Source organism: Staurois parvus, unplaced genomic scaffold (genome assembly GCF_062004578.1).
Source record: "Staurois parvus isolate SC_StPar_1 unplaced genomic scaffold, SC_StPar_1.0 ptg001302l, whole genome shotgun sequence".
NCBI lineage: Eukaryota > Metazoa > Chordata > Amphibia > Anura > Ranidae > Staurois > Staurois parvus.
The window spans coordinates 9,503,120-9,530,494 of NW_028319098.1; the positions used below are offsets into that span (position 1 = coordinate 9,503,120).

At 38.5% G+C, this 27,375-nt stretch overlaps 1 protein-coding gene across 1 annotated transcript in view; it reads left to right on the forward strand.

The window, feature by feature from the left end:
• JPH1 (junctophilin 1) overlaps positions 1-18,796 on the forward strand; it is a 160,872-nt gene extending 142,076 nt beyond the window's left edge. Inside the window, exons 5-6 of the mRNA XM_089661025.1 lie at positions 707-802; positions 13,123-18,796. Of these exons, the coding sequence (XP_089517151.1) occupies positions 707-787 (81 nt within the window). The 3' untranslated portion in view covers positions 788-802; positions 13,123-18,796. The remainder of the gene's footprint in view (positions 1-706; positions 803-13,122) is intronic.
• The last annotated feature ends 8,579 nt before the right edge of the window (positions 18,797-27,375 follow it).

A 27,375-nucleotide genomic window follows, 5' to 3' on the forward strand; every position in this document is an offset into this window, starting at 1 on the left:
GCATTATGTGTATGTTCACAGGGAACATTTGTGTTGTCTTCCGCAGAGCAATGTACGCTAATACCAGTTGCTGGTTTGAAGGCAAGCCTGCTAGGAACCATTGTCAGTTAAAATATAGGGAGCTTGCCAGCAAGCCTGGGCATGGGGTGTGTCAAGCAGGCTGATTACAGTGTTACAAGCTTGCCATGCATTGGCATGGCTTCCTGTACCTCCAATTAGGAGCTGAGGGATGCAAACTAACCACACCAACGCAGATCTGCTTTCCTTACCTTAAGCCGATTCTGGAGAATACGAACTGTCCAAAATTTCACAAACCGACACTCCTGCACTATGCTGATGCCAGTCGCCAATGGATGGTGATGTAACCCTTGCTTAGGCATCACTGCTAAAACTAGGGGTACGCCTTTATTATTTCTATATTGCTGTTTGCATGCAAGAGGTCATAACATAACATTATACAATTAAGATTAGTTTCATTGATGTGGCTCTATTAAGTAATGAGGTCGGAACATGTTTTCCTAGTTTTGAAAATACAGATAGGATACTTCTTTTTTTTAATTCCTTTACAATTCTCTTAAAGTACCCATAAATAAATTAAACTTTGAGCTGTCTTAGTTTTTTTTCAAGTAGTGATTGCTTTATCTCTTAAGTGATGGCCCAGAATGACATCTTAATAACTAATATTGGTATATGACTTTTTTTTCAGAGACCTAATTCAATCATGATTGCCTTGGTGATGCTTTTAAATGTTGGGTTAGCTATACTTTTCGTTCATTTCCTTACCTGATTGCTGCTGGTACAGGTAAGACATTACATTTTAAATGTTTGTTCTGTATTTCAGGTTGTCCTATTTATTTAACTTATTGTGAAATACTGTGAAAATGTTGTGATTGATTATTACATGTGTATGCATTATTGTATTAAAGTCCAAAGGTGTAAGGCTACAGTCACATGGCCGCACAGGGGCAGCTGCCAGTGAGAATTAGTAGGCTCCTGTCGGCAGTTCTGAGTGCTGCCTGCACACCATGTGTGGGAACAGCAGAAGCTGTCAGCGACAGCTGTCAGATGTTTGCTCTGTACAAATCAATGGCCAGCCCCACCCCTGTTTGTACATAACCACTCAGTTACATGCAAATAGAGCCTAGGGTGCAGACTGTGTGCATCCTGAGTCAGCAAATTTCTGGTCTAACACATACTGATCGCTGGTTGACCAGCTTTGTATGCAACTACAGCATATTGTGTAGCAGCATTTCGCTGCCTCCGAACATAGCAGGCTATGCAACCTTTGCCACCCGTGAGAATGTAGCCACAATCTCGACCTGTTAAAGGCCAGTCTACTCAATGGTGCTGGCGTGTTAAAGTGTCTATTAGTTTACAACACACATCCGAGAGTAGCTGTGACAAGGGTTTGGGTCCTCGGGCCTGCCCTGTAGTCTAGGGGGAGAATGTGTAGCCAGTAGGTTCCTTCCTCCCCTGTTCCTGGGGGTCTCTCTTCAGGAGAGCTCCCTGACCTAGTACTTGGTGGCCAGCTTTGACTAGCCACAAAGAAAGGGGTCCGCCAGGCCCTTTGGCTAGGTAGACCATATTGGAAACCCTTTGTCCCTGTCAGGGGCCTTGCGCCATGGGGTATCAGGGTAGAGGTCCTACCCCTTCGTGGAGTGAACAAAAGCACACCACTAAGTGCACTTAGTTTTTTCGCACCTCCGTGGACTTAAAAGAAAAAAAAAAGATCTCTGCACTTGAACTTCTTTGCACTCCTAGGTTTGCACCTCTGCCACAGGGACAAAAGATTCCACTCTCCCTAGTTGATTTTAGTTTATTGTATGAAGTATGCAGAATGAATAACCTTCTTAGCTGATTCACACATGTGTGGTGCGGATTGAAGCTCAGGTTTCAAAGCTAATTGGCACAGTAGTTGCTCAGCAGTTCAGGTCAGCTTTACATCAGGTTCAGGACAGGTTCAGGTCAGGATTTTATTCTGTTCACACATACTGTATGCGGTTTAGAAATGGTTCCCATAGAAGTCAATAGCCTGTAATCTGCAGCTGAGCCGGACTGCCCTGCTCAGAAATCGAACAGCGCTCTTTTTTTTCAACCCGCACTGAATCCTCACTGCCAGTGCACAGGACATATGTGAACAGGCACCATAGGAAGCAATGTTATTTGACATGTCATACGGATTGCATGCTGTTCAAACCGCATCCAATCTGCATATATGTGAACCGGAACTTAATCTAAAATGGGTGGATTAAGAGCAAGGAACTGTGGCAGGGAGATCACAGTCAGAATTGTCATTAGTTATAAGTCTGGGGTAATTTGTCACACCAACTGCTTGATCAAGGGAACCAGTCTAGTAAACCTGTCAAATAGCTAAATTGGTCAGAATTAAAGTGCAAGCCTCAAGATGTGACTACACATGCCACACACTGTACGTTGGTTTGCCCGTTAAGCACCCGTGAGTCCCTGAACCCAGATATTTAATATGCATGTTGTGAATTTCAGTTTTATCACCCGTCAATGTGCACCTCTGACTTCATAATTGAAAATTGCAGTTTTCATGCTGAGCATAGTTCAGAAGCAAAGTTTAGAGAGACAATGGCCTCTTCTAACATTTTTATAAAATTCATATATAATGCTGCAAAATACGTTCAGTGACCAGGTGAGCTCTGCATTCATTTAATATAGATATTTACGTAAAAGACTGGTTCATATCAACTGGCTTACAGTTTCACATGTTGCATGCTAAGCACAATTCAGCTCACATCAGAAGCTTCCCTATAGCCTTTCTCCTATCTAAAAGGGTGGTTTGCACCTTCCTCTAGAGTAGGCTCGGATGTGAAATGATTGATCATCCCATTATTTTCAGCAAAGTCTACGCAGGCCATAGACTATGCGATTCTCTTTCCTGCATCCACTGGTCACAGGAAAGAAAATCACTCAATTCCCACATCAGCACATTCAGTGTTGATGTGGGAGTCCCTCCCATGGAGCTATTGTGTTCTGGTGGGATGGGAGCCCTCCCTGCTGAAGAATACAGTATTGTTAGCGGCTATAGCCGTTGCCAATAATCTCATGAAATATCCTACAGGCTGGTTGTACCCATATCATACAATAATAGAATTAGGTACAATCAGCTGCCCATAGATGGTTCAAGTCTCGGCTGGTCCCTACTGAACTGGCCGAGATTTGAACCATCTGTTTCCGGCTTAAGAGACTAAAAGATTGGTTTGGTCTATCAGGGATATAGATCAGCAGGTTAGTGCAGTGTAGAGGAGAGTTGTAATACTAGCTTTATTTACACTCTGTATAGGTCCTTTAGTTTATCTAATTGTTTAAGTACCTGCCAGTGGTTAAGTATGTGATCCTGTTGTAGAGGAATAGCTTTTCTTATCATTTATGTTATATGTACTTCTCACAAGAGCTGTACAATTACTCCATGCTAGCCCTAGAACCAAACACAGGTACTAATGCAACAAAATTCCTCTTCAAGAAAAATGGCTGCACTGTTGGAATATGTATACAGCGGGAAAAATAAGTATTGAATACGTCCCCATTTTTCTCAGTAAATAATTTTCTAAAGGTACTATTGACGTGAAATTTTCAGCACATGTCGGTAACAACCCATGCAATCCATACATGCAGAGAAACCAAAAGACATACGTTCAAAAATGAAGTTATGTGTAGTAAAATGGAATGACATGGGGAAAAAGTATTGAACACATGAAGAAAGGGAGGTACAAAAAGGCATAGAAAGCCAAGACATCAGCTGAACTCTATCAGTAGTTAGAAAGTAATTCTGCTCTTTGTCAGTACAAATAATATCAGCTGGTTCAGTCTCAACTGATAACCTATAAAAAGGTGTCTCATTACCAAGGTGTCACACTTATGATGGGTAAAAGCAAAGAACTCTCTCAAGACCTTGGCAACCTTATTCTTGCAAAACATACTGATGGCATTGGTTACAGAAGGATTTCTAAACTTCTGAATGTTCAAGTGAGCACTGTTGGGGCCATAATCCAAAAGTGGAAAAACCATAATTTCACCATAAACCAGCCACAACCAGGTGCTGCTCGCAAGATTTCTAACAGGGGAGTGAAAAGAATTATCAGAAGAGTTGTCCAAGAGCCAAGGACCACTTGTGGAGAGCTTCAGAAAGACCTGGAATTAGCAGGTACAATTGTTTCAAAGAAAAGGATAAGTAATGCACTCAATAACCATGGCCTGTTTTCATATTCACCATGCAAGACTCCATTGCTGAAGAAAAAGCATGTTGAAGCTCGTTTAAAGTTTGTTGCACAACATTTAGACAAGCCTGTGAAATACTGGGAGAATATAGTCTGCTCAAAAGAGACCAAAATTGAACTCTTTGGATGCCATAATGCACACCATGTTTGGAGGAAAATGACACTTCACATCACCCCAAAAACACCATACAGACAGTGAAGCTTGGAGGTGGGAACATCATGGTGTAGGGCTGTTTTTCAGCATACGGTACTGGCAACGTTCATGTACTTGAAGGAAGGATGAATGGAAAAATGGACCAAGACATTCTTGATAAAAATCTGCTGTCATCTACCAGGATGATGAAGATGAAATGAGGGTGGACATTTCAGCAAGACAATGATCCCAAACACAAAGCCAAAGACACTCTCAATTGGTTTCAAAGAAAAAAAATAAAGCTGACAGAATGGCCCAACCAATCACCTGACTTGAGTCCAATAGAAAATCTATGGAAAGCACTAAAGATCAGAGTACATAGAAGAGGCCCAACCTTCGAGATTTGAAGATTGTTTGTGTGGAAGAATGGGCCGAAATCACACCCGAGTAGTGCATGCGACTGGATTCTCCATACAAGAAACATCTTGAAGCTGTCATAACCAACAAAGATTTTGTACAAAGTATTAGGTATATTTCTGTTAGCGTGTTCAATACTTTTTCCCTGTGTCATTCCATTTTGTTACACATAACTTAATTTCTAAACTTATTTGTGTTAGTTTCTTTGTATGTATGGATTGCACGGGTTGTTACCGACATGGTGAAAATTTCATGCCAATAGCACCTTTAGAAATATATTTACTGAGAAAAATGGTGATGTGTTCAATACGTATTTTACCCGCTGTATTTATTATTGCTTGATACAATGGAATCAAAGATTTGCAACACAATGCTAACCTTTAAACCCTAATAAACAGTATCCATATACATCAATTGGCATACCCTCTATAGGTATACACAAAGTTCTATACACAAACTATTATTACCATGTCAAGTCAAGACAATATGTATAACGTTTTAAGGTAAAAGTGTCTGTTGATGCCTGAAAAAAAATACACTTTTCCAAGATGGACCTACTTGCTAATCACAGCTCACAATAAGTGGCAGTATGCATGATGCTATAAGGCTCCATTCACATCTGAGCGTAGCATTTTTGGTGCGTGTTGTCGTGTGCGGTTTTGTGCATTTTCATACAGTGTTTTTAGGCATTTTTGAACTTTGGCTTTTTTTTATTAGCCAATAGAGAAAAATATCATCTGTTGCATCATTTGTTACTAGGTTTTTCTTTTTTTTTTTTTTTTTAGCTTTTCCATCAGCTTTAGTTTTTATTATTATTATTCATTTTTTATTATTTTATTTGTTGTTATGGTAAGGGGTTAGAGTTTAGATTAGGTTAGGGTTAGGATTGGGTTTGGGTTGGGATTAGTATTTTATTTATTTTCTTCTTATTTATTTATTATTTTATTATAGCATTTTACTTATTATTTTCTCATTATTTATTGTTAGGATAATAATAATGATGATAATAATAATATTATGAATATATAAATGTGAAATAAATACACATGTAAAAAAATAATCATAAATAAATATTAGGTAATATAATTTAAACCCTAACCCCCTATCCCTTAAAAAATATAAAACAAATTATTATTATTATTATTATACCTGAGCAAAAAAATACATTATTATTATTAATAATAATAATAATAGTATTAATAATTAATGAATACATAAATGGAAAATAAATACACAAATTAAAAATAATCATAAAGAAATACTTGTAATATTAAATTAGTATATTAATAATAATTAACCCATAACCTTAACACCAAAACCTAAAAAAGTAATAAAATAACAATATTTATATTATTATTATTATTATTAATAATAATAATATTTTTTTTTTGTTTGGGTGTTTATTATTATTGCTATTAGTATTAATAATTTATTTTATTTTTTTTAAGGTTAAAGGGTTATTTATTATTTATGATTTATTAATCATTTTTTATTTATTTTCCATTTATTTATTCATATACTATTACCAATTTTTATTTTACATTTTTTCATGTAAAAATTGCACAGAACACACACAAAAACATGCACAAACACGCTAATCATGCATTTCTATTATTTTCTATGGTAATAAAAACGCACCAAAAACGTGCACATCTGCCCAAATTAAGCTACAAAAGTAGCTCCAAAACTATTTTGAGCTTCAGGCGTTCTGCTTCAGGCAACTTGGAGTGGAGATGTGAACCATCTCCATAGAGTTATATTGATTTTGTTCGCCCTGAGTGTTTTGGAGCTTAGAGCTTCGCGCTACAAAACGCTCAGCTGTGAATGCAGCCTAATGGTCTACCCTGTTTGGAGAACCCAGGAATTCAGAGAATAGATTTTACTGCCGCCTGCAGGAGACTTTTGACAGTGGCGAACCAAAAAACAGCATCTAGCCCAGTATAACCCCTCCTACGCCTGCAATCCCTCTGTTTTTTGCTAAAGTTGTAGGAGGATGAACGCCTTTTCACTCTGCTGTCAAGAAAGGTCTGACATTTCTTACTAGCTATTTTTTTCTACAGTCACAATTTCTCTACAAGTTGCTTTCCTGGTCTCTACACTCTCCTATATGGATTGGACATCTGAACTCAGTGCTAGAATCGAATGATGGATTGGAGTATTTAAGTCTCATCCTAGACACAGCACAAGCCAGAGTGTTTCTTCCCCACCATGAGAAACTTCAAACTCTATTCTCCCTGAATTATACTTTTCAGTCCAGGAGTCCTCTGACACATTTTCCTAGATCTAATACATACCCCTACAACTCAACATCCTGTAATTGTGCAACAAGTCAGTCCAGCACTTGGACAGACCAGACTGCTTAGTATAACTCCTTCTATTCCTGGCACGCCTCTGTTTTTTGCTAAGATTCTAGGAGGATTGGTGCCTTTTCACTGCGTTGCTGAGGAAATTCTGACTTTTTTAGCTAGCTATTTTTTTCTTCAATCATGATTTCACTACAAGCTGTTGATCTCGTCTCTATATTTTGCTGTCCAGATTAGCAGCTCCTCAGCACTAGCTTTGGAGGTTTGTCTCTGCTGCACACCTACTGTAACCTGGTACCCTTCAACCACATGAACCCTTTCCTGCTACCAGTAGAGGATTCGTGAGCATTCAAAGCCCAGCCTTGTGCCCTGAGCTACCTTGCACCTGCCTTGTAGTGCAACAAGTCAGAGACACATGGGGAATAGTCCTGGCATCCCAGCTCCTGATTCACTAACGGTTCTGGTGCTACTTGCTGTGCACCACCTGAAGGGCAAGATGCTGACAGTCCCAAATTTTGCCCTCTGTCTGAGTCTATGCCATCCTCTGAGTCTTCCTTAGTTTTTTCAGGTGAGGCACCCTTAGCTGTGTCAGGCGTGACCCCTTTAATTGATGACTCTGACCTCAGAGGCCATAATTATATTTTCACATCTTCCCCTGCAGAATCCTTATCTGCTCTGATGGCAGCACAGTGGCTAAAACCAGCCATAGATGGAGTGATTTTCTTTCCTGCAACCACATCTCACTCAGAGAATTGCCCGATTCCCCCATTAACACAAAGCTATTGTGTTCTATACTAGCCTCTAGCAATATTCGCATGTAAAATCCGACAGGCTAGTTGTACTCAAGTTGATCAATTGATCGACTTGGGTACATTCAGCCTTCCCATACATGGTTCAAATTTCGTCCGGTCTCTATTCAACCGTTTGAGATTCGAACCCAACAAGCCTACAGCTTCTACCAGTGCTGTTCTCAGCCTAGGCTCTTTCAGGGTCTTCAAGACCTGACAAGACCTTTCCAGTGCATCCATTGTTTCCCCTCATCCTTTACAGAAACTGAAAGAACCCTGACAAAGTGTTTCTACTTCCCAAGTGACTATCAGTGCTGTACCCATTTGTGGAGGACTGTTAAAAGTGGGCTGTCTATGCTGTGAATCCTGCAGTTTGTCATCCTGTTTATTTACTTTATGTACTTATATAGCTCCATCAAATTACGCATCACTTTACATATATAATGTACATTTACATCAGTCCCTAACCCTCAAGGAGCATACAATCTAAGGTCCCCCTCTCACATTCCTATATATACTAGTGCCAATTTAGACCAGAGCCAATTACTCTACCACCATGTCTTTGGAGTGTTGGAGGAAACCGTAGTACCCAGAGGAAACCCATGCAGATACAGAACTTGAAAATTCCAGGCAGGTAGTACCATGGCTGGACTATCTTAACAAAGCCTTAACTATGTGGAGAATGCTCCTGTTTTCAGGACCCTATTGACAAGAAATTGGAGGCCCTTTCTAAAACCTTTTTCTCCCTGGCCAAGCCCACTGTGAAACCTGCCCTGGTTGTGACTTTAGTCTGCCACATATTTACTGATTAGGCTAGGACCATCATTAGGGATCTGGTTGCCATTCGCACTGATCTTTTAATTATGGAATTCATGTTTGCAGCCTTTAGTTACTGTGTAGACAGGTTGTTATAGGTCTCCCATCTAATTTCCCAAATGAGTCTCCTGTTGGTTAACACGAGAATTTTTTGGCTCAAGTTCTGACCTGCACAATTGGTATGTATAAAGCGCTTGCTTTGCATGAACTTTAAGAGACCGTGTTTCTTTGAAGCTGTGCTGTACACCCTAATGGCAGCAAAAGTACCCATCTGCCCCAACAGAAGAAACTTTGGGCTCCACTCAGACTCATCTCTCCTTGGAGGCCAAGCTGGGGTTCCATCATTACTTCAAGTACCAAAACCACACCCAAGCCTGGGTCAATTTGCCTGCAAAACATGAGCTTCCAAGCCCCCCAAGCCTTTGGAAAACTCTTCCTCAGTATGAAGGGTTGCTCCAACTTTCTAAAGTAGGGGACTTCTGTTAATCTTTGTGGACATTTGGTTAGCCAGTGTATCAGATGCTTGGGTGAGAGAGGTGGTTTCAGGAGCTAGAATTCTGCTCTCTGTCCCCTCCTTGGTTCATGTCCTCCAAGCTGCTTGTGTTGCTGCACAGATTAGCAGATCTCCATATAGCCATTGCAGGTCTTCTGGTATAGAGCATCATCACCCCATTGCCAGGGGTGGAAAGGTTCCAGGGGTTCTACTTAAGCTGTTCACAGTTCCCAAACTAAAAGGAGACATTTGCTCCATCTTAGATGTCAAGACCCTACATGTCTGCATTTGGGCCCAGAAATTATACTTGGAATCCACCAGGTCTGATATAGCCTTTCTCTATCAGTGAGACTTTCTGGCCTCTGTGGACATCAAGGATGCGTACTTTCATGTCCCCAATTTCCAGTGCATGAGCAATTCCTTTGCTTTGCTGTGGGTCCTTCAGGTGGCTCTTTGAGCTGCACACAGGCCCCATTTATGCTATTAATTTGGACCTGTTAGTGTTTCGTTGCTTTTGTCAACCTTTCAGTTGGACTGCTTTTGGGCATCCCAACAGTCTGAGTCTGTGTCCCTCAATGAACAAGAAATTATTTTTTTAAATTTCTTGAATTAATTTCTTGAACACCCCTCCATGTCTATGATCATGTTGTTGGTACTGATTTTCCAGCAAAATGCTGAGAGTAGGAGGGGTTATTGGGCAGGCCTCTTTTTTTGTATTTGCTAGTCTCTAAATACTCCCGTAGATGGCAGTATACTTAAATTCTGTGTCCCTCAATGGACTGAGAAATGGAATTTACTGTACATACAAAAATACCATTATATTTCTTTGGATTTTGACGTTGGATAGCAATTGCTCATTCAATTTTGTTCATTTAAATTGTAGTGTAAATTAATTAAAAAGTGCTCATGTGTTGATGGATAAGCTGTGATATACGAAAAAAACAATATGATTAGAAAATGTGCAGTAGTCCTGTATTTGTGTAGAAAACCACAATGCATATAAATTAGAAAGCAGATGAGCCACACATAAATATAATCATGTGTCTATAATAAACTCCCAAATTGGTGAAAATGCTCGTGCTCAGCTTTATTGCAATATCTTGATTCATCACTCATCCCAAAAAGTGCTTCACAGTGCTCGACAGAGTGCCCCCCATGGACTAACACTCACCCTTAGCCTATCACCATCTATCTCTAGAATTGTCTATAATGCTTTAGGGACAATTCCCAATGAGCCAGTTGTCTCAAAATCTCATGGCATGATGTTTGTGAGGAACGACTGTAAGGAGGTTTGATGATGCAATTTCCGCCAACGTCACTTCCGCCCTATGGACCACACGCCTCTCTGAGGAGCGTTCATCACAGCGGCTTCCATGTTTAGGAGTAACAAGGCTTGTGAGTGAATTTTAACCATTTTACCCCCAATAAATTACCAAACAGTTATACACTGTGGGATATCCTCTTCTTTTCCTTTTTTCATGGTAACAAGTCCATTCCAACCTGTGGAGATTTGGAGACAACTGGCTCATTGGGAATTGTCCCTAAAGCGTTATAGACCATTGTAAGATAGATGGTCATTGGCTAAGGGTGAGTGTTAGTCCATGTGGGGCACTCAGTGGAGCACTGTGGAGCACTTTTTGGAATGAGTGACGAATCAAGGTATTGCAATTAAGCTGAGCATGAGCACTTTCACCAATTTGGGAGTTTATTATATGCACATGATTATATTTATGCGTGGTTCATATGGTTTCTAATTTAAATTGTAGTGTAACCCTTTGAGTTTTTAATATACTTATTTTTGTATTGGCAGTTGGTCAGATGTATTTAGGAGATTGATCAAATTCAGTTTGTTGTACTAAAGGGATTAAATTATTTATTTGTATTGGTCATTAACCGCGTCCCCGCTGCCCTATAGCAGATATACTGCTACAGGGCAGAAGGCTGCGCAAAATCACGTATATATACGTGATTTTGCATTACCGGATAGGGGGCGCACGTTGTCAATCACCAGGTCCCAGCCAGTGATTCCCCGCCGGCACCCGGTGATTACAGAGGATCTCCGACGGGGAAGAGAGCTGCTTTCTCCTCCCTGTCGGCTCAGACACACTGCTCTGGGTGGCTGTGCACAGCACAGCCATCCAGAGCAGTGTGCTTACAGTGAAGCACCAACACACTGCGCCCCCAGTAAAACACTCCCAGCACACAGTTAACCCTTTGATCACCCCTCATGTTAACCCCTTCCTGCCCAGTGCCATTAGTGCTATGTCAATGCTTTTTTTTTTTAGCACTGATCACTGTATTGGTGTCACTAAGGATGTCAGTGACACCAAGTCAGTTCCCCCAGTGTCAGAATGCCCGCCGCAGTCCTACTATAAGTCGCTGATCGCCGCCATTACTAGTAAAAAAAAAAGTATCTATACCGCCATTTGTAAATACTATAACTTTCACATAAACCAATTAATTTACACATTTTGGGATTTTTGTTCTAGCAAGGACATGTAGCAGAATACATTTTGGCCTAAATTTATGGTGAAATTTGATTTTTTTTTTTATTTTTTTACTGGACATGTTTCAAAGCAAAAAGTCAAAAATATAGTTTTTTTTTCTCAAATTTGTCTGTATTTTTTTTTAATAGTGCAAAAAATCAAAACCACACATGCGATCAAATACCGCCAAAAGAAATCTTAATTCATGGGAAAAAAGGAAATTAAATGTAAATTTCATTTGGATACAGCATTGCATGATCTCACAATTTTCAGTTAAAGTAACGTAGCGCTGTAACGCAAAAAATTGGCCTGGTCAGGAAGGGGAGTAAATCCTCAGGAGGGCAAGTGACTAAGATATAAGTCCACCCTAGGCAGGTGCTGTTTTTTTTTTTTTGCCAATGGGAAATGGTACCTTTTTAAACATGTTTTTTCCAGGACTGTACATTGTTATAACATTTGTGTATAATTCCTACGCATATATCTTTGTGTTTATTTAGGCTAGGTTCAAATATGTGCAGGTGGTGCCGCTGCGGATCCGCACACAAATCTGTGCAGCCGCACCACCCACACAGAAGAATGCGGACCCGGTGGCGGATGCTATTAATTCTAAAGGCATGCTGCTTGCACTGGAAATCGCAACCGTACTGGGAACCGAGGTTCCCATGCGGGCTGTGTTTTCAGAAGAAGTGCAGGGACTTCCTCTCTGCGTGTCCCGGGGCACGGGAGTCCATTCAAATGAATGAGCTCTCGTGCCCACGCAAAACGCGGCCCGCAGGAACGCGGATATGTGAACCAAGGGTCAAGGAGGATATCCTGGATCATAAACTCTGTCACAACCTTATTTAAGACAAGTAAAGGTTGAAATTTTTGCTTTCTTCCTTTGTGTCTTCAAAGCGTTTTAAAGAAAAAGTATCATATGTTCATTTCACTCTAGATACAATATATGGTCAAACGTATGTGAACAAGCCTTCAAAGTATTAAGGGGCAGCAACCAAAGTCCGTAAAAACATGATTTGAGGAGTATGGTATGGAGAAACTCAAGTGGTCTGCATAGAGCCCTGACCTCAAGCATATGGTACATCTTTGGGAAAATTGGAATACTGATAATGAGCCAGGCCTCTTATGCAACAAAAGTACCTGTCCTAACAAATGCTCTGACTGAATGGGCAAACATTCCTACACCCACACTACAAAATCTTGTGGAAAGCCTTCCCAGAGAAGTGGAGGCTGTTACAGAGACAAGAGGCCTATTCTATCTTCATGCCCATGGTTTTAGAATGGGATGTCCAAAACGTACATATAGTTGTGACGGTCAGGTGTCCACAAACTTTTGGTTCTATATTTCTTGTTTTAATAACTTTTCCATGTCAGTTTTATGTACAGGTTGTTAATGAAGTCTTACATTCTCTGAAATTTCCCTACCCTTGCTCTTATCTTTGCAGTAACATTCGGACAACCGGAGATGTTGGCGCACAATTCCTGTTGTTTGTGTCATAAGCCGTTTTTATGGCACTTGTCAAATACGGAGACAGGAATGAGAAGGCTTGGGTTTCAGCTTGGAAAGAGAGATAGTTGAAACTTAAAATAAAAAAATATACATGTCTAAGCCTGTGGGCCTCTCTGATCTCTGGGTAGTGATTCTTGGGTGCAACAGAACAAGAAGGTCAGACGCCATGTTTGAAGACACAAATCTGCTGAAACAGCCTAGTCAGTGAAGATGGCCGCTGTACCTGTCCCAGCAGTGTGTGATTGAACTGGAACTGTACAGAGCAGCACTTTTTGTTGACGGAAGCTAACAGCTGCCTTACTATTTTACTGTCCTGACGTTTATAGAGTGGAGATAGAAGAGCCAGTGCCAGCAGAATGTGCTCAGAGGATTCAGTTGCTGTGGATGCAGTTCCAAAGTTTGCTTCTATCTCCGAAGAAATAGTTAGCAGCATCACTCACCAGTCTTATTCCATTACCTGCTGCTTTTACCATCTCCTGCAGCGTTTTGGAAGATAGTGTTTCATTTGCTTGTGCTTGGAGGCTAATTTCTCTGTTCTAGTAGACCTTGATGGATAGCCATAATTTATTTTAGTTTTTATTATATGGTTTACAGAAAAATTCACAATTAGTTATATGTGGAATCCAACAACCTGTAACTAGTTAACATTTTTTTTAAATGTTATCTGATATTCTAAAGTTAAAATAAACCTGTTACAAACATGGAATATTCAAACAGACAAAAAAATAGGTAATGTCACAACGATCAGTAGGTTATTTTACCAGTAACAGTTGTACTTTGTCCCACCCAAGCCTACCTATTGATCAGTGAGGCTGTCCATCGCTAAGGTAAGCAATAGGAAGGCAAGAAGGTACAGGGCCCAAACTCTACTGTTACAGAAAAATTCACCCATGAATAGGTTGGAGTGGAGTCAGGGAAACATCCTTTATAAATGCATGTTTCAGCAGCCTATATTTCTGGGTCTGCTAATTGTGTCAGTCAAAGTTTTCACTGAATGTGAGCACTGCTTAAACATTTTTCAATTGTATGATCAGTTTGAAATGCCCATAAATGTGACAGGTTTACATAACTGAACCTGTTTTTGAACATTGAAGGAATCCATTTTGTTAATTGAATTGTTTAGCTGAATTATTTTTCCAGGAACACACAGCCAATATTTTAATAAACTGTGCACCGGTTTATCCATATTGGTCATATAACATAACCTCAATGCAGTTATAGAATACTAGTTCAAAAAATTGTTTGTTAGATCCTCATACGTCTTACAGCCAAAGCAGACATGAAAGCATTCGAAAAAGCAGGTTTCTTTGACCGTTGCAAGTTTAACCAGGTTAAAGAGCTCAGATTTTATGATGAAAAATGGATATGTAAGTTAACGTACCTATATCCGCATGAAAAGTGAGATGTAAACTTTAATACATACACATAACTTGTTCTTTGTCCTATTGTTTATCTTTGCTGCCATTTTAATGCTTAGCAAACCTAAAATTGACAGCTGGCAGTTGTCTGTAAAATTTCCAAAAACAGACAGTTGGATTTCATAATTATATCATTATATTGTGCTTAAAGCAGAACTTCACTCAAAAAGTGAAGTACCGCTCTTTCTCCCCCAGCCTGTAACTGAGTTGCATGCTTTTAGGTGGGAAGCGAGTACCTTTCTTTGACAGAACCCGCTCCCACTTCTTCAATCCTGGCCTAGATGAAGATGATATCACCTTGCCACTCCTCCCTGATCTCAACCTATTGGGTCACAACACACATCCCAGGAAGCTGTAGATCCAGCCTCCCTGCACTGCACCATCTCACCCATGCACAGTGCAGAGCCACCTGTGATTCATGAGGAAGTTCACAGCTGGCTGCCAAATTCAAGATGGCGGTGTCGGGAATCCAGCAGCAGTGAGAAGATTTGGCTGTGGGAAGACAGTGCTGGACTCCGTGGGTTGGTTAGTACCTATTTTTAAAAGTCATCAGGTGCAGTATTTGTATCTGCTGACATTTATTTTTTAAAATACTGGATGACGTTCCTCTTCGATTTAGAAAAACGTACTGCAATTAACACCCATGATCCGGAAATCTTATACATAACTATAGGTGTTTTTGAAAATTCCTAATCCAACTTGTAACTTATGTATAATTGTTCTTTAAAGTGGAGTTCCAGCCATTTTTGTGTTTATTAAAAGTCAGCAGCTACAAAAACTGTAAAGTGTGCAGGTGGGTCAGATGAAGATGTGATGACGGCCAGAGCAGTGAGGGTCAGTTTAAGGCAGTATAGCCCGTATATACCAGAACATCTGAATAGAATACTGAATGACCATAGCAACCAATCAAGCTCAAACAAAAACTTCCACTGCAGATATAAAAGAGAAAGGGATTAGACTGATTAGATTACAAACACTCTTTTGAAAAACACTGATAGATTTGGCTGTGTGTGCTTGGGTGTTATCAATACTGAATCTAAGGCAACAGGCTCAGAATGGTTTCAGGCTACAAAACGGATCCCTCCAGTGCCATGCATATATTTTACAGTTTATCAGTTTATGATTTGAATTTTTTTTTATTTAATTTCTAGAAGTATAGGAGAGCACATTTTCACATTGTATTATTGCTTGTGTTACTGTTTTGTTTTATGTACATATGGATTTGTGCATAAGGGCTGGACAAATGCCAGGAACCATAGACTCTTAATATCTAACTTATACTGCTATTATAAATATATTTCAAGAAAATTATTTCTATATAGCAGCATTTCCATTCTGACTGATGATCTTGAATACCAGATGTGGTTCTAAGACTGCGTTCTTATTTGTTCATCCCTGTAATGTAATATATTTATTAGTTAGGTTATTCTTTTGGTTGCATTACATGTTGAATACATGATTTGCGTGGTAGTTGATATACACAGGGATAGGTTTGGTGTATTTTAGTGTAGCACATTTAACAAACACCCCTTCTTTTTTAAAGATTGACTAAATGGAACTTCTTACCTGGAATCTGGCCATTTTTATTCTTAAAATATATACAGAATTGCATTCACGTTTATTAATCCTCAGTAGAACCCAAAGAGAATATGTTTGAATAGATGACTACTTTTTGAATGTGTGGGGGAGACTGAAAAAATGCATTTAGTTATTTTTGCTATTGACAAAAGTAGCATTATTATTATTGTAGGCACATTTTGCACAAATTAAAGGGCATGGTAATTTTTAGCGGATCTCGTTTTTTGTTTTTTTAACTTTTGGTTAGATGGGGGAAGTTTAGCACCAGTGTTTTGTGTCTTTTTCCTTTTTTAATGGAGTGATTTCCCAGTGACATAATGGGAAGGAAAGGGAAACCTCTTCAAAAAAGATGCCGATGGTAGTAAAAGCCCAACAGGTTCTTAAAGAAGAAGTAAGGCCAGAAGTTGAAAATGTTAAATGCCCAGGGGGCACAGGGTACACTGCACTTGGACCCATTCAAATCTTTCATAATACAATCACATTTCTTTTCTGTCCATGCTGTACTGTAGCTCCATTGCATGTTGAAGCCCAATTTATGGGCATTATATAGTAAGCACTGAAGACACCACCCATCTTCATTCTGCAGCATTCCATCTAATCATACAGCCCTGTACCTCTTGTGGTCCCCTCTTATGACTTCCACTTACTGAAATAATTTTAATGACACTGATAAAAAAGACTGAGCCCAGGCACAGTTGCCAGCTATTTAAAGAGAGTTGTTTTTACTACAGTGGTTGCCATAATCTTCCAAATCATGTGCTGACCAGCTTCCCTTCCACATAGCAGGGGTCACTTGCCCAGCACTGCTGTCACTCACAGAATGCCTTGTATTTTTTTCAATGAATTTCTGTGATTGGATAAGGTGGAGATTGTGATGTCACCACCCTGCCTCTCCATCTCATCCAATCAGAGAATGGCTTAAAAAAAAAAACATTAATATCGCTTTTGCATTTAGGAAAAACGAAATATGGCAAGAGTGGACTACTGTAGTTTGCATTAGAAAGCCCTCAATCAGTATTTTTCATTATGTTATGTAAAAAAAAAATAATAACAACATTAAAGCTCATCACCAGCCAAAATATGTTTTTGTTTTCTATAGATCATTGATGAATTAAAACCTCTGGCTGGCTTTTATTGCCCTTTGTATACCAATTAAGGGGATGTCCTCTCACTTCCTGCCCCAGTGAGAGTGCATAATGTCACAAAAGTAGACAACACTGACACATACAGTGTAAGTACTGTATATTCAAGTCACAAATGTTACTAGAGAATTTTAACAGAAACAAGGTTGTATTTGTGACTGCGTATTAAATATTTACAACATTTACTTAAATATTACAATTAATAGGACCTTTAATCTCCAAATGTGACCATATTTCCCAAAGCCACATTGATCTCTGCCAATTTCTTTCTTTCATATTCAGAAATGTCTTGCCAAAAAGGGGAGAAATTGGAAATCAGGGCATTCTATGATCACAAAATAGTAAGCATGTCACCAGCCCCATCATTTTTGATTTAATTGTTAGGTGTGTCCTGTGTAGTGTCTTAAATTGATATTAAAGACATGAAATGCTGGTTTTTAATGTGTAATTTTTACACAATGCATATTATTTTATATGGAAAGGCATGTCTGTTTACTAGCCTATATTGAGAGTTTTTTTTTTTTTTTTAAATGTTCTTTTTATTTATTTTTATAAGGTGGGGAAAAAAGTGTGGTGTTATTCTTTAAAAAGGGCTTGGATGTAGAAAAAAATTGATTGCGCTGCACCATCAGTTTTTCCTGTGTTTGATGTTTTGGGTTTATCTGTAACAGTTTTTAGTAGTCTGCATGGCTTAATGCAAGCGCTTAGTAATACTTGTATTAGCTATCCTTTGAAGTGTCATATTACGCATGGTGTGAATTAATTTAAAATAAAGAGGATGGGAGCAGTGTTATTTTACAAATTTTTATTTTACTTATCCCTTGGTTTGATCAAACTATAATAATAAAACACTAAAAAAAGTATATTTATTAAAATATTTTGCAATATAGTTTTAGCTAGAGTAATAAAACACTAAATTATTTAAAATCTTATATGTGTAAATATATATATATATATTTGACAATATATTTGCCTCCTCCATAGCCCAGATGCCTCTTTTGATGGAAGTCTATACATTTCTTACTGAAATACTGTTTCTTAAAAATGTTTCCCATATTTTCTTTTTTTTTTTTTTTTTTTTGACACAATGGGTAAGAAACCTCTTATACCGATGTTTATAAATAAAATAAGTATGTTGGTTAAATTTATATGTATGATTTATAGGCTTTTATAAAAAAAAAAACAAAGCTAAAACAGAAAATGTTGGTATTTTTTTAAAGATGTGCACAGCTGTATTTTACATAAAAAGGCTATTTATAATTGGTTGTTATACTGTACACTATGTTTTGGACAGCAAGCAGTCTGCCAGCCTACATACCAATGGAATGTTGTCTAAGTTTCTTGCCGTGGAAAAAGGTCTTTTCCTTTAAGGTTCCTTTATTTATAACCCTAAACCTAAAATGTTGAATTTACAATTCTCAGTATGTTGAACTTATGGTTTACCTGATCCAATAAAAATGTTTATCATCTCTTTCTGTGTTTTTTATAGACTGTTTAAATGATATTAAATAATGGATGTGTCATAAACTCAACTCCATATACTCTAATAACTTTTTTGTATTATTTATGATTTTGAAAACTTTGCATATACAGTGGGGAAAATAATTATTTGATCCCCTGCAGATGTTGTAAGTTTGCCCATTTACAAAGAAATGAAGGGTCATTTAACATTTGTATTGTGTGTTTTTTCTTGATTTTTGGTTAATATTCTGTCTCTATCATTTAAAATACACCTATGATAAAAATTATAGACCCTTCATTTCTTTTAAGTAGCCAAACTTACAAAATCTGCAGAGAATCAAGTAATTATTTTCCCCACTGTAATTCTAAAATCACCCATTACATTTTAATTATTGTAGTCATCAATAACTGCTGTTTTTTCATTGATGTGGATGGCTTAGAGCTCTTTGTAATTAATATTAAATAGTCATTTATGCTGTTATTGTTATTTCTATTATTTTTGTTTTTCCTCACTAAATTCTAAAGTAAAACAAAAGCTCTCCCTGTAAAGAAGACATAATATTCTAACTGGAAATCCTCTTCATCCAACACATTTTTGGGAGTATGTCTAGGCCGCAGCTCAATGCTGTGGCTTGTTCGGCTGTTCCTATATTGATACTGTGTCTTGTAGTGACGTAGAGCCCAGCAGAAGGAAGCACAGCACTCGGTTGGGGACAAGGCCTCCAACACTCCTGGAAATGTGTTGGATAAAGAGGATTCCTCTGCAGTGGTATCTCTTAAAAGAGTGACAGCAGAAATGTCTTCTTTGCACAGTGTTTGTGCTTTGTGCTTTGGATGCGTTTAGGAGGTATTTGTAAATTGCCTTCTGAAGTGATCAGAACTTCTGACGTTTTTTTTTTGGAAGAAAATACGTAAAAAGTACATTCTTAAGACAGGTTTGGCGTGCATTTGGGATGCTCTATCACTGATTTGAATTAAGGTGTTTGTCAGGCTTTGCAAGTTGCCAAAACCTGCCAAATATTACTGGCATGATGAAAACAAGAGAAGTAAAGTGAACTCATTCTAAATATTATATGTGTTCTAGAATGGGCTTTTTAAAGTATTCAGAAAGCTTTAATAATGCCTGTCCTTTACACCTGTGTAAATGAGGCCTTTGTTTGCTAAAGCACTGCATAGAATACATAATATAATGTTTAATACTTACATTATGTTTCACATTTTCTTCATCATTCGCTGCATCTGAGGGCTGCTGGTCTTCTGCAGCCTTTTTGTAAGCACTTTTTGCCTATATGGATGTACTCCAATGATAACATATTCAGAGCAGGTATACTGATGGTGACCAAAGCAGTCTGTATATTGTGCATTGAAACAGCCAGTCTTCATTACAAACCCATTTGATGACACAGAAGCACAATTCACTGAGAGGGAGAGAGCATTGTCCCCCTATAGTAGGAGGTGCCTGAACAAGGATCTTCACGGTAAGATAATCAGGTATTATTTTAATTAAAGGAACAGATTTAAAGATCTGAAAATGAAATTACATTTTCCTATGAAATGTTTATGAGATTTTAGTTACTGGGTTCATATATAATTTCAAAACAAAGGGTTTTGAACTCTTTATATCATTTCCTGCAGCAGTGTAGCTCAAAGAGAATGTATAATTAGTGCAGTAAATATGCAATGTTACTTATGAATATTTCATATTTAGCCTCCAAACCAACAGGTGTTAAGTTCTAAGCAAGATTAACAGCTTTCTGAAATGTATTTTATAGGTCTAATGTAAGATAGAAATGAAGAGCAGGAGTGATCAGATTACACAGACTTTGGAATTACTCAGAAGAGAAACACTCAATTATATACAGGGTGTCCCAACAATGATGCAGTCATTTGTTTGCTATTTATGCCTTCCAAATAGATTGCCTAGATAGGGGTCTCCAAACTATGGCCCTCCAGGTGTTGAGGAACTGCAAGTCCTATGAGGCCTTGCAAGACTCTGACAGCCACAGGCAAGACTCCCAGAGGCATGATGGGACTTGTAGTACCTCAAAAGCTGGAGGGACATAGTTTAGAGATCTCTGGCCTAGAGTATACCATGTATTGAATTCTTATTTGTAAATAGGGATTTTATATACTGTGCTTGTGTTCACTGAGGAAAGGAAGTATGCTGCTGGTAATTAACTAAACCTCTTGCTTTGCCCTATATAGGCAAAGAAAGAAAAAATAATTATTAGAATATACGGTATATGCCATAAAGTTAGCAAATTCTTGCGCAAAAACCTTTTAGCGATTTAATTTAAAAAAGTAATACATAGTAATGAAAATTTGTTTTTGTGACTCTGGATTTTTTATTAAATGGTACAGTACAGGCCGCACGTTTCTCAGTAATCAGAACCATGGTTTACATGTTGCCTCTTTCAGGTCAGTACACTGGCAAACAAAACTGTTAAGACAGTCCATATAAACCCTCCCACTCTCGGCGGTCCTCAGGTTTTTGCTAGCGTTTCTAGGTGATGCACAACTTCTGTCTACTAAGAGCAGGTTTTTGGCTTGTAATTTCCTATTTCTACCTGGAAGAATAGGAAAGACACTTCAAGTGGAGAAGTGTAGTTGCATCTACAGCTACTGCTGTTAATATTTTCAGCTTTCTGATTGGTGACCCCTCAGCTGCACCTCTGGGACCCTCACCTGGACACTGCTGCATGGAAAATGCTGGGCCCCCTTGTATTTTAGCCTTCAGGGTGGAAGTCTGCAATTGGTGTTAACCCTTGGTATAGCAGTGCAACGAGATGCAGTTAGCCACAGGGTGCTGTACAGGTACAGAGTAGTGGCTATTCGCCCAGTGTGACACAGTTTCTGAAGACCCCCTCCATTGAGGAGAGGGTGTGCCCTCGCAAACTTTGGAGTCCCTATCTGCAGTGTTCTTCCCTGGGAAGGAGCTAGTACCTTTTGCCCCTTCCTCTGTTATCCCCCAACCAGCCTACTCTGTCTTAGCTATGGTATAACGTGCAACACTTTCCTCTTAGCTGAGTTTCTGGCTATTTCCTGCCTCAACAAATCCATGGCGGTTCTAATTGAGAATGCCTCTAGTCTTCAGAGACCCTGTGGAAAAGAGGTTAGAGGTCCTCTTTGAAGCTTCTTCTGCTCTGTTGAGCTCAGCCATGCAACCAACAGTGGTTTCTAGGGCCATTTTCCAGACCCTAGCAGTCTGAGCCAAATGCATGCCACGCAACCTCAGATCAATTCTAATGGATTCAAAAATTAAAGCTCCACCCTCTTGCGCTATTGCATAGACTGTGAACCAGACCAACCTAATTGCCTTTAGTAAATCAACCCCTATACCAGGCTACAGTATATTCATTTATTTCTCTCAGTAAAACAGAATGCACACTGGTCTCATGTGATATTGTTAATCAAACTTTATTAAAACAGACATATCTTGTGCTCACAAAAGTTCTTGGCAAAAGAACATGTAGCATAAATACATCAAAAGTGAGACTCATTTAATCCACCGGATACTGGTAACTACTGTTGAACCCATACAGCACCTTGTAGTCTCTGTGTCAAACATGCATCAATGCTTAAGATTTTTGAGTCACAACCCTATTCTTCAGAGAGGAAGATGAAGAGGGGTGCAACCTTGAAACACATAAGCTATAATTCAACAGTGGCTACTTGTATCCAGTAGACTGAGCAAATCTCACTTATGATGGATTTATTCTACATGCTCGTTTGCCAAGTACTTTTGTGAGAACAAGATATGATTGTTTAAAGAAAAGTTTTATTGACAATATAACATGAAACCAGTTTCTATCCATTCTAGAGCGTTGTCCAACATGTTCCCAGTCTGGAGAGAGCTACAAGGTGGTGGATATTGTCTTTCATCCTGTACTTTCATGGAAATGTCCAAATGAATGTTGAATGGAAGTAATCCAGTATCCTCTCAAAACTTCAATACTAGGTTTTTTTTGTATTTTTTTCAGTTGTAATTTGAGCCAGGCTGAGAGCGGACAGTGAAGGAACAGCAGCTCCCTAATGGACTCATCTGCATGGTTTCTCCTCCAATCGGCCAGATTCATTTATTAAAATACTCATCGCTGTGGAATGCAGTAAAGGCTAAATGGCTAATGGTAATATGCTATAGCTCAGAAGACTAGTACGAAGACAGACAGAGATACATTTAAATATAATAAAAAGTAAATGTTTCCTCTTCTCTTGCTAGTCTAAAAGTGCTGGCTAGAGCCTGGAACCACCTGTAAATTTTACTTCACTATAGAGGCTTTGACTTCGGGTAATAGACCTCCCATTCTTGGCACGAATCCCCCTTGCCAGCCAAAAAAAGCACTTGAATAGAAGTGGGTTGAAGCAGGAAGTCAGTGGGCAGAGAGGGATTAGTGTTGTTGATGAGACTTATAAATCAGCACACTAGAGTTATACTTCCCCCAACAGTCCCAGCAGCTGGAAACCCTCTGCCCTCTGGCAGGTGAATTACACAAATTTATTAGACCAGAGCTTGAGTACTCATGTGTCTCTCAATCAGTTTAAAATACACTCAATGGGGCTACTTTATTAGGTACTCCTTGCTAGTACCAGGTTGAACCCCCTTTGTCTTCGAAACTGTCTTAATTCTTCATGGCATAGATTCAACAAGTTGTTGGAAACATTCCTCAGAGATTTTGGTCCATATTGACATGAGTTACTGTTGCCTTTCTATCATCTCAAACCAGTCTGCCCATTCTCCTCTGACATCAGCAAGGCCTTTTTGTCCACATAGCTACCACTCGCTGGATATTTTCCCTTTACTGACCTTTTTCTGTAAACCCTAGAAATGGTTGTGTGTGAAAATCCCAGTAGGTCAGCATTTTAAAAAAAACTCAGACCAGCCTCTCTGGTCCCAACCACCTTGCCACATTCAAATTCTCTTAATTCCACTTTCTTCCCCATTTTGATACTCGGTTTGAACTTCAGCAAGTCATTGCTGTCATGTGATTGGTTGACCTGCAATTTCTGTTTCCAAGCAATTGAACAGGTGTACCTAATAGTGGCCAATCAGTGTACGTTCCAATCACAAAATCCACCAACTGGCAAGATAGTAAACCTCGGGGAAAAAACAGAAAACTATATGGTGCAGCATGTATATACTCCAAAAATGGGATCAAAATCCAATAAATGGTGCTCACTTTTAACTCATACATCACTTGTATATACTCTTACCCTTTTCTATCAAAAATTGAGCCTTCTGAAAAAAAAAAACACTGATTACTTTCAACTTCACACATCAGATCTGCTTTCAAGAATACTTCTCCTCCCTCCAACGTAAGTATCAAGAGCACCCAGGAAAAATAAATGATTAAATAGTGTTATACTGTAACACAAATAACTCTTATCTAAAAAAAAATACTACTCACATTTAAGTGAGTTCGCAACGTGCCTGTCCCTTTAACCAGCTGTGATTCCACCTCATGCAATGTGTCTCAATATGATCACTCCATGCACCTTACCGAATTAAAACTTGTTTTATGTGCGTATTTAGATCAACTTCAAACTCCTCTTCCCTCTCGACTCTCACCATATGACAGAAGAATATGATATCAGAAAAAGAATATATAATGTAATATTGGTTTTAAAGATAAAACACCATAGTGACAAAACCACTCAGTTGTAACACGCAGCCCTTGTGCATCCATTATATCCCAGTGAGAAGTGCATCCAACACCAATATCCAACCAGCAGTCATTCCATGCACCAGAAACATAGATTCAAAGGCTTTTCTTTATAATGCTTTCTTCACATCACGGTCTCCAAAGCTCTCTTCCTCCAATACTTCAGCTCTTCTATGCAGAAACATTAGAGAAATACATAGTGCAGCAATCCCCATAAAATGAATGTATTTATTAAAACCAATTAACTGACATACATATTCTTGTATGAACATATAAGACCTCACTTAGTTGGCTGCTGCCCAACTTCCTGTCGTACACGATGATGTCTTTTCTGGGGTTTGACATCACCTCCTGATGCTTTTAATCCAATGGTCTTGTTCAAAGGATGCACCATACTGCACCATGTAGTTTTCTGGGGGGGTTTCCGAAGGTTACTATCCTGCCATTTGGAGACTTAACGTAATTTCAAGAGATCGGAGGACTTTGTGATTGGAACATATTTTGAACTGATTGAGAGAAACACGCATATTCAAGAACTGATCTAATAAAATTGTAGTTTTGCTTATGCCCCAAGTTGAGAAGTTGAATGCTGAGAAGGGTAGCAGAAGTTAGATGTATTTGGTTATTGCAGTGCTGAAGTCGTTTTTAACGTCACATTTTTTTAAACATGAAAATATTTTGAAGATCTGCTCTAATTCTATGAATCTCCATGATGAACATCATTGTTATTTAGACAGCATAGGAAGGCTATGTTGGGGGTAAAACAGGGATAATATGTTCAACTGTCATACAGCACTTCTAAACCACTCTGGTTCCTTGATTTTGGGTAGCACTTTTAGTTTTTGATAATCAGAGGGGAGGACATGTTTACTTTATATGTTTATTTAACTCATAGCAGTCAGGCAACTCAAGCAGGACTCCAACATTTTTACCATCTCTTTTTTTTTTGGGGGGGGGGGCTAAAATGTATTGGAGGCAGAAAATTGATATATGCACATAACCTTATTAAAGGACAGTATCTTACTTTACACAGCAGCGTCATTAATTTTTTAGTATCAGACCAAAATGAGAAAATAAACAATTTACATAAATATTGCACAAATAATATGTTTCTAAAACCTGAATAGATATCTGTTTTGTAGTATAAATTGCAATATAAATATAATTTTAAATATTTATCCAAGCTCTGCTAATGCATTTAACATCACTGTAATGAGTCTAAACCTTCTCCTTAGCCAAATATAGCTAAAACTGAAATGGCAATCACTAGCATATATTAAACAAAAAAATGAATTAAAAAGTGACACTGCTGCAGGGCAGTTCAACCACGGGCTTGAATTGGATGCATGAGTCTGAGATAGCAGCTTGCTAAGAGAGCTACAGCTCCAAAATGAATTCCACGGTCAACACAGCTGTTCCTGTCAGCCAGGGAAAGATAACACAGTGCAATCTATTTTAGTTTTGGTTAAATTTAAACAGAATGTACCAGCTAATTTAGTTAAAAATGAAAATAGAAGGCAATAGCAATGTGTACAAAATGCTTATATTTGCATGGGTTTCAAGAGCTCATTTGGGATGTTTTTATTATTCTTTTGAGTCTTTTCGCCTCTGTGACTTGTGAAATTCTATTTAGATTTTTATTTCTACAAATCTGCTGTATGTTTTATAAGCACAGTACACTCTAAGCAGCAAAAGTCATATTTCAGCCAGACATTGATCATTCTACACTGACTGGGATCATCAGCTTCTGCTATTACATTGATGCCTGCTTTGACTGATGGTGTATAGCAACAAGTCATTGTGTGGTAGGCAGTACATGTACATCCACACTGCTCAATAACGTAAAATAAATGACATATGGAAATTCTAAAAGCTGAAGGGCTAAAACACTAGTTCAGGCAAGTTAATAAAGTTATTTCCAATTTTCCTTCATTGGGTTAACACACATAAACAGATCTGAATGATGAGGTTATATAAGGAGGAACCCTTCAAGGCTCAATCTTTACAGGTCAATAAGTGTGACTGGAGGGCAGCTAGGGAAATGACTGAATGACATAACCACCATGCAGTACCAATGTGCGCTATATGATTTGTGAATGGCAGATGCCTCCTGTCCATCATTGATTTTAAACAGTAATTTGGAAATCTACAATTCAGGACTGCATGGAAAAAGCTATGGTGTGGGACATATTGCTTACTCCCAACAAAGTCAACAAGGACACTCTAATTCTTTGTACATGAGAAACACATTCATGCTGGTGTTATGTTACGTCTGCACCAAGCTCTGTATTTTCTTCTTGGACATTATTTTATCATATTATATCATGCATAAAACAAAACAGAAAAGATAGTTTGTACTGCAAATATATTTTATTCAGTCCTTTAATGTAAAATGCTGATGGTGAGTAAGTAAACCCATCAACTGGGAAATTAAAACTAAGCATATAATGAAAAAATGCAGCGGATACTGTAACAAAAAAAAAACATATGGAATCGTCCTGAAATAGGCAGCTGGAGTTACATGCAAATTTAAACTTTTCCAAAGCTAGGCTATGTCCTTTACACTCCCTGTGCTGCCCTATTTGTCAGGAAGACCATTAAGAAACCAACAGGGAAGCACTGGAGATGGTGAGGCCAAAGAAATGTCAAAATTTGCATATACTTTTCCATACCTACACTTCTGGATCTACTGGTTGACATGTAGTTTTGAGTGATGGTGACTTCTGCTTGTGTATTTTATTTCATCATACATAATAAATGTTTTTTTTTTCCAAATTGATCTGCAAACAGCTATGGTTTTCTACAACTGGCAGAAAAACGTAACATTTTATATATTATAAACATAATTCATAGTGTGTGGGTAGCAGTCTCTAGAAATCTTACCCCTGTAAATGATTCGCTGCCTCTACTAGAGGTCTACAGAGATTGT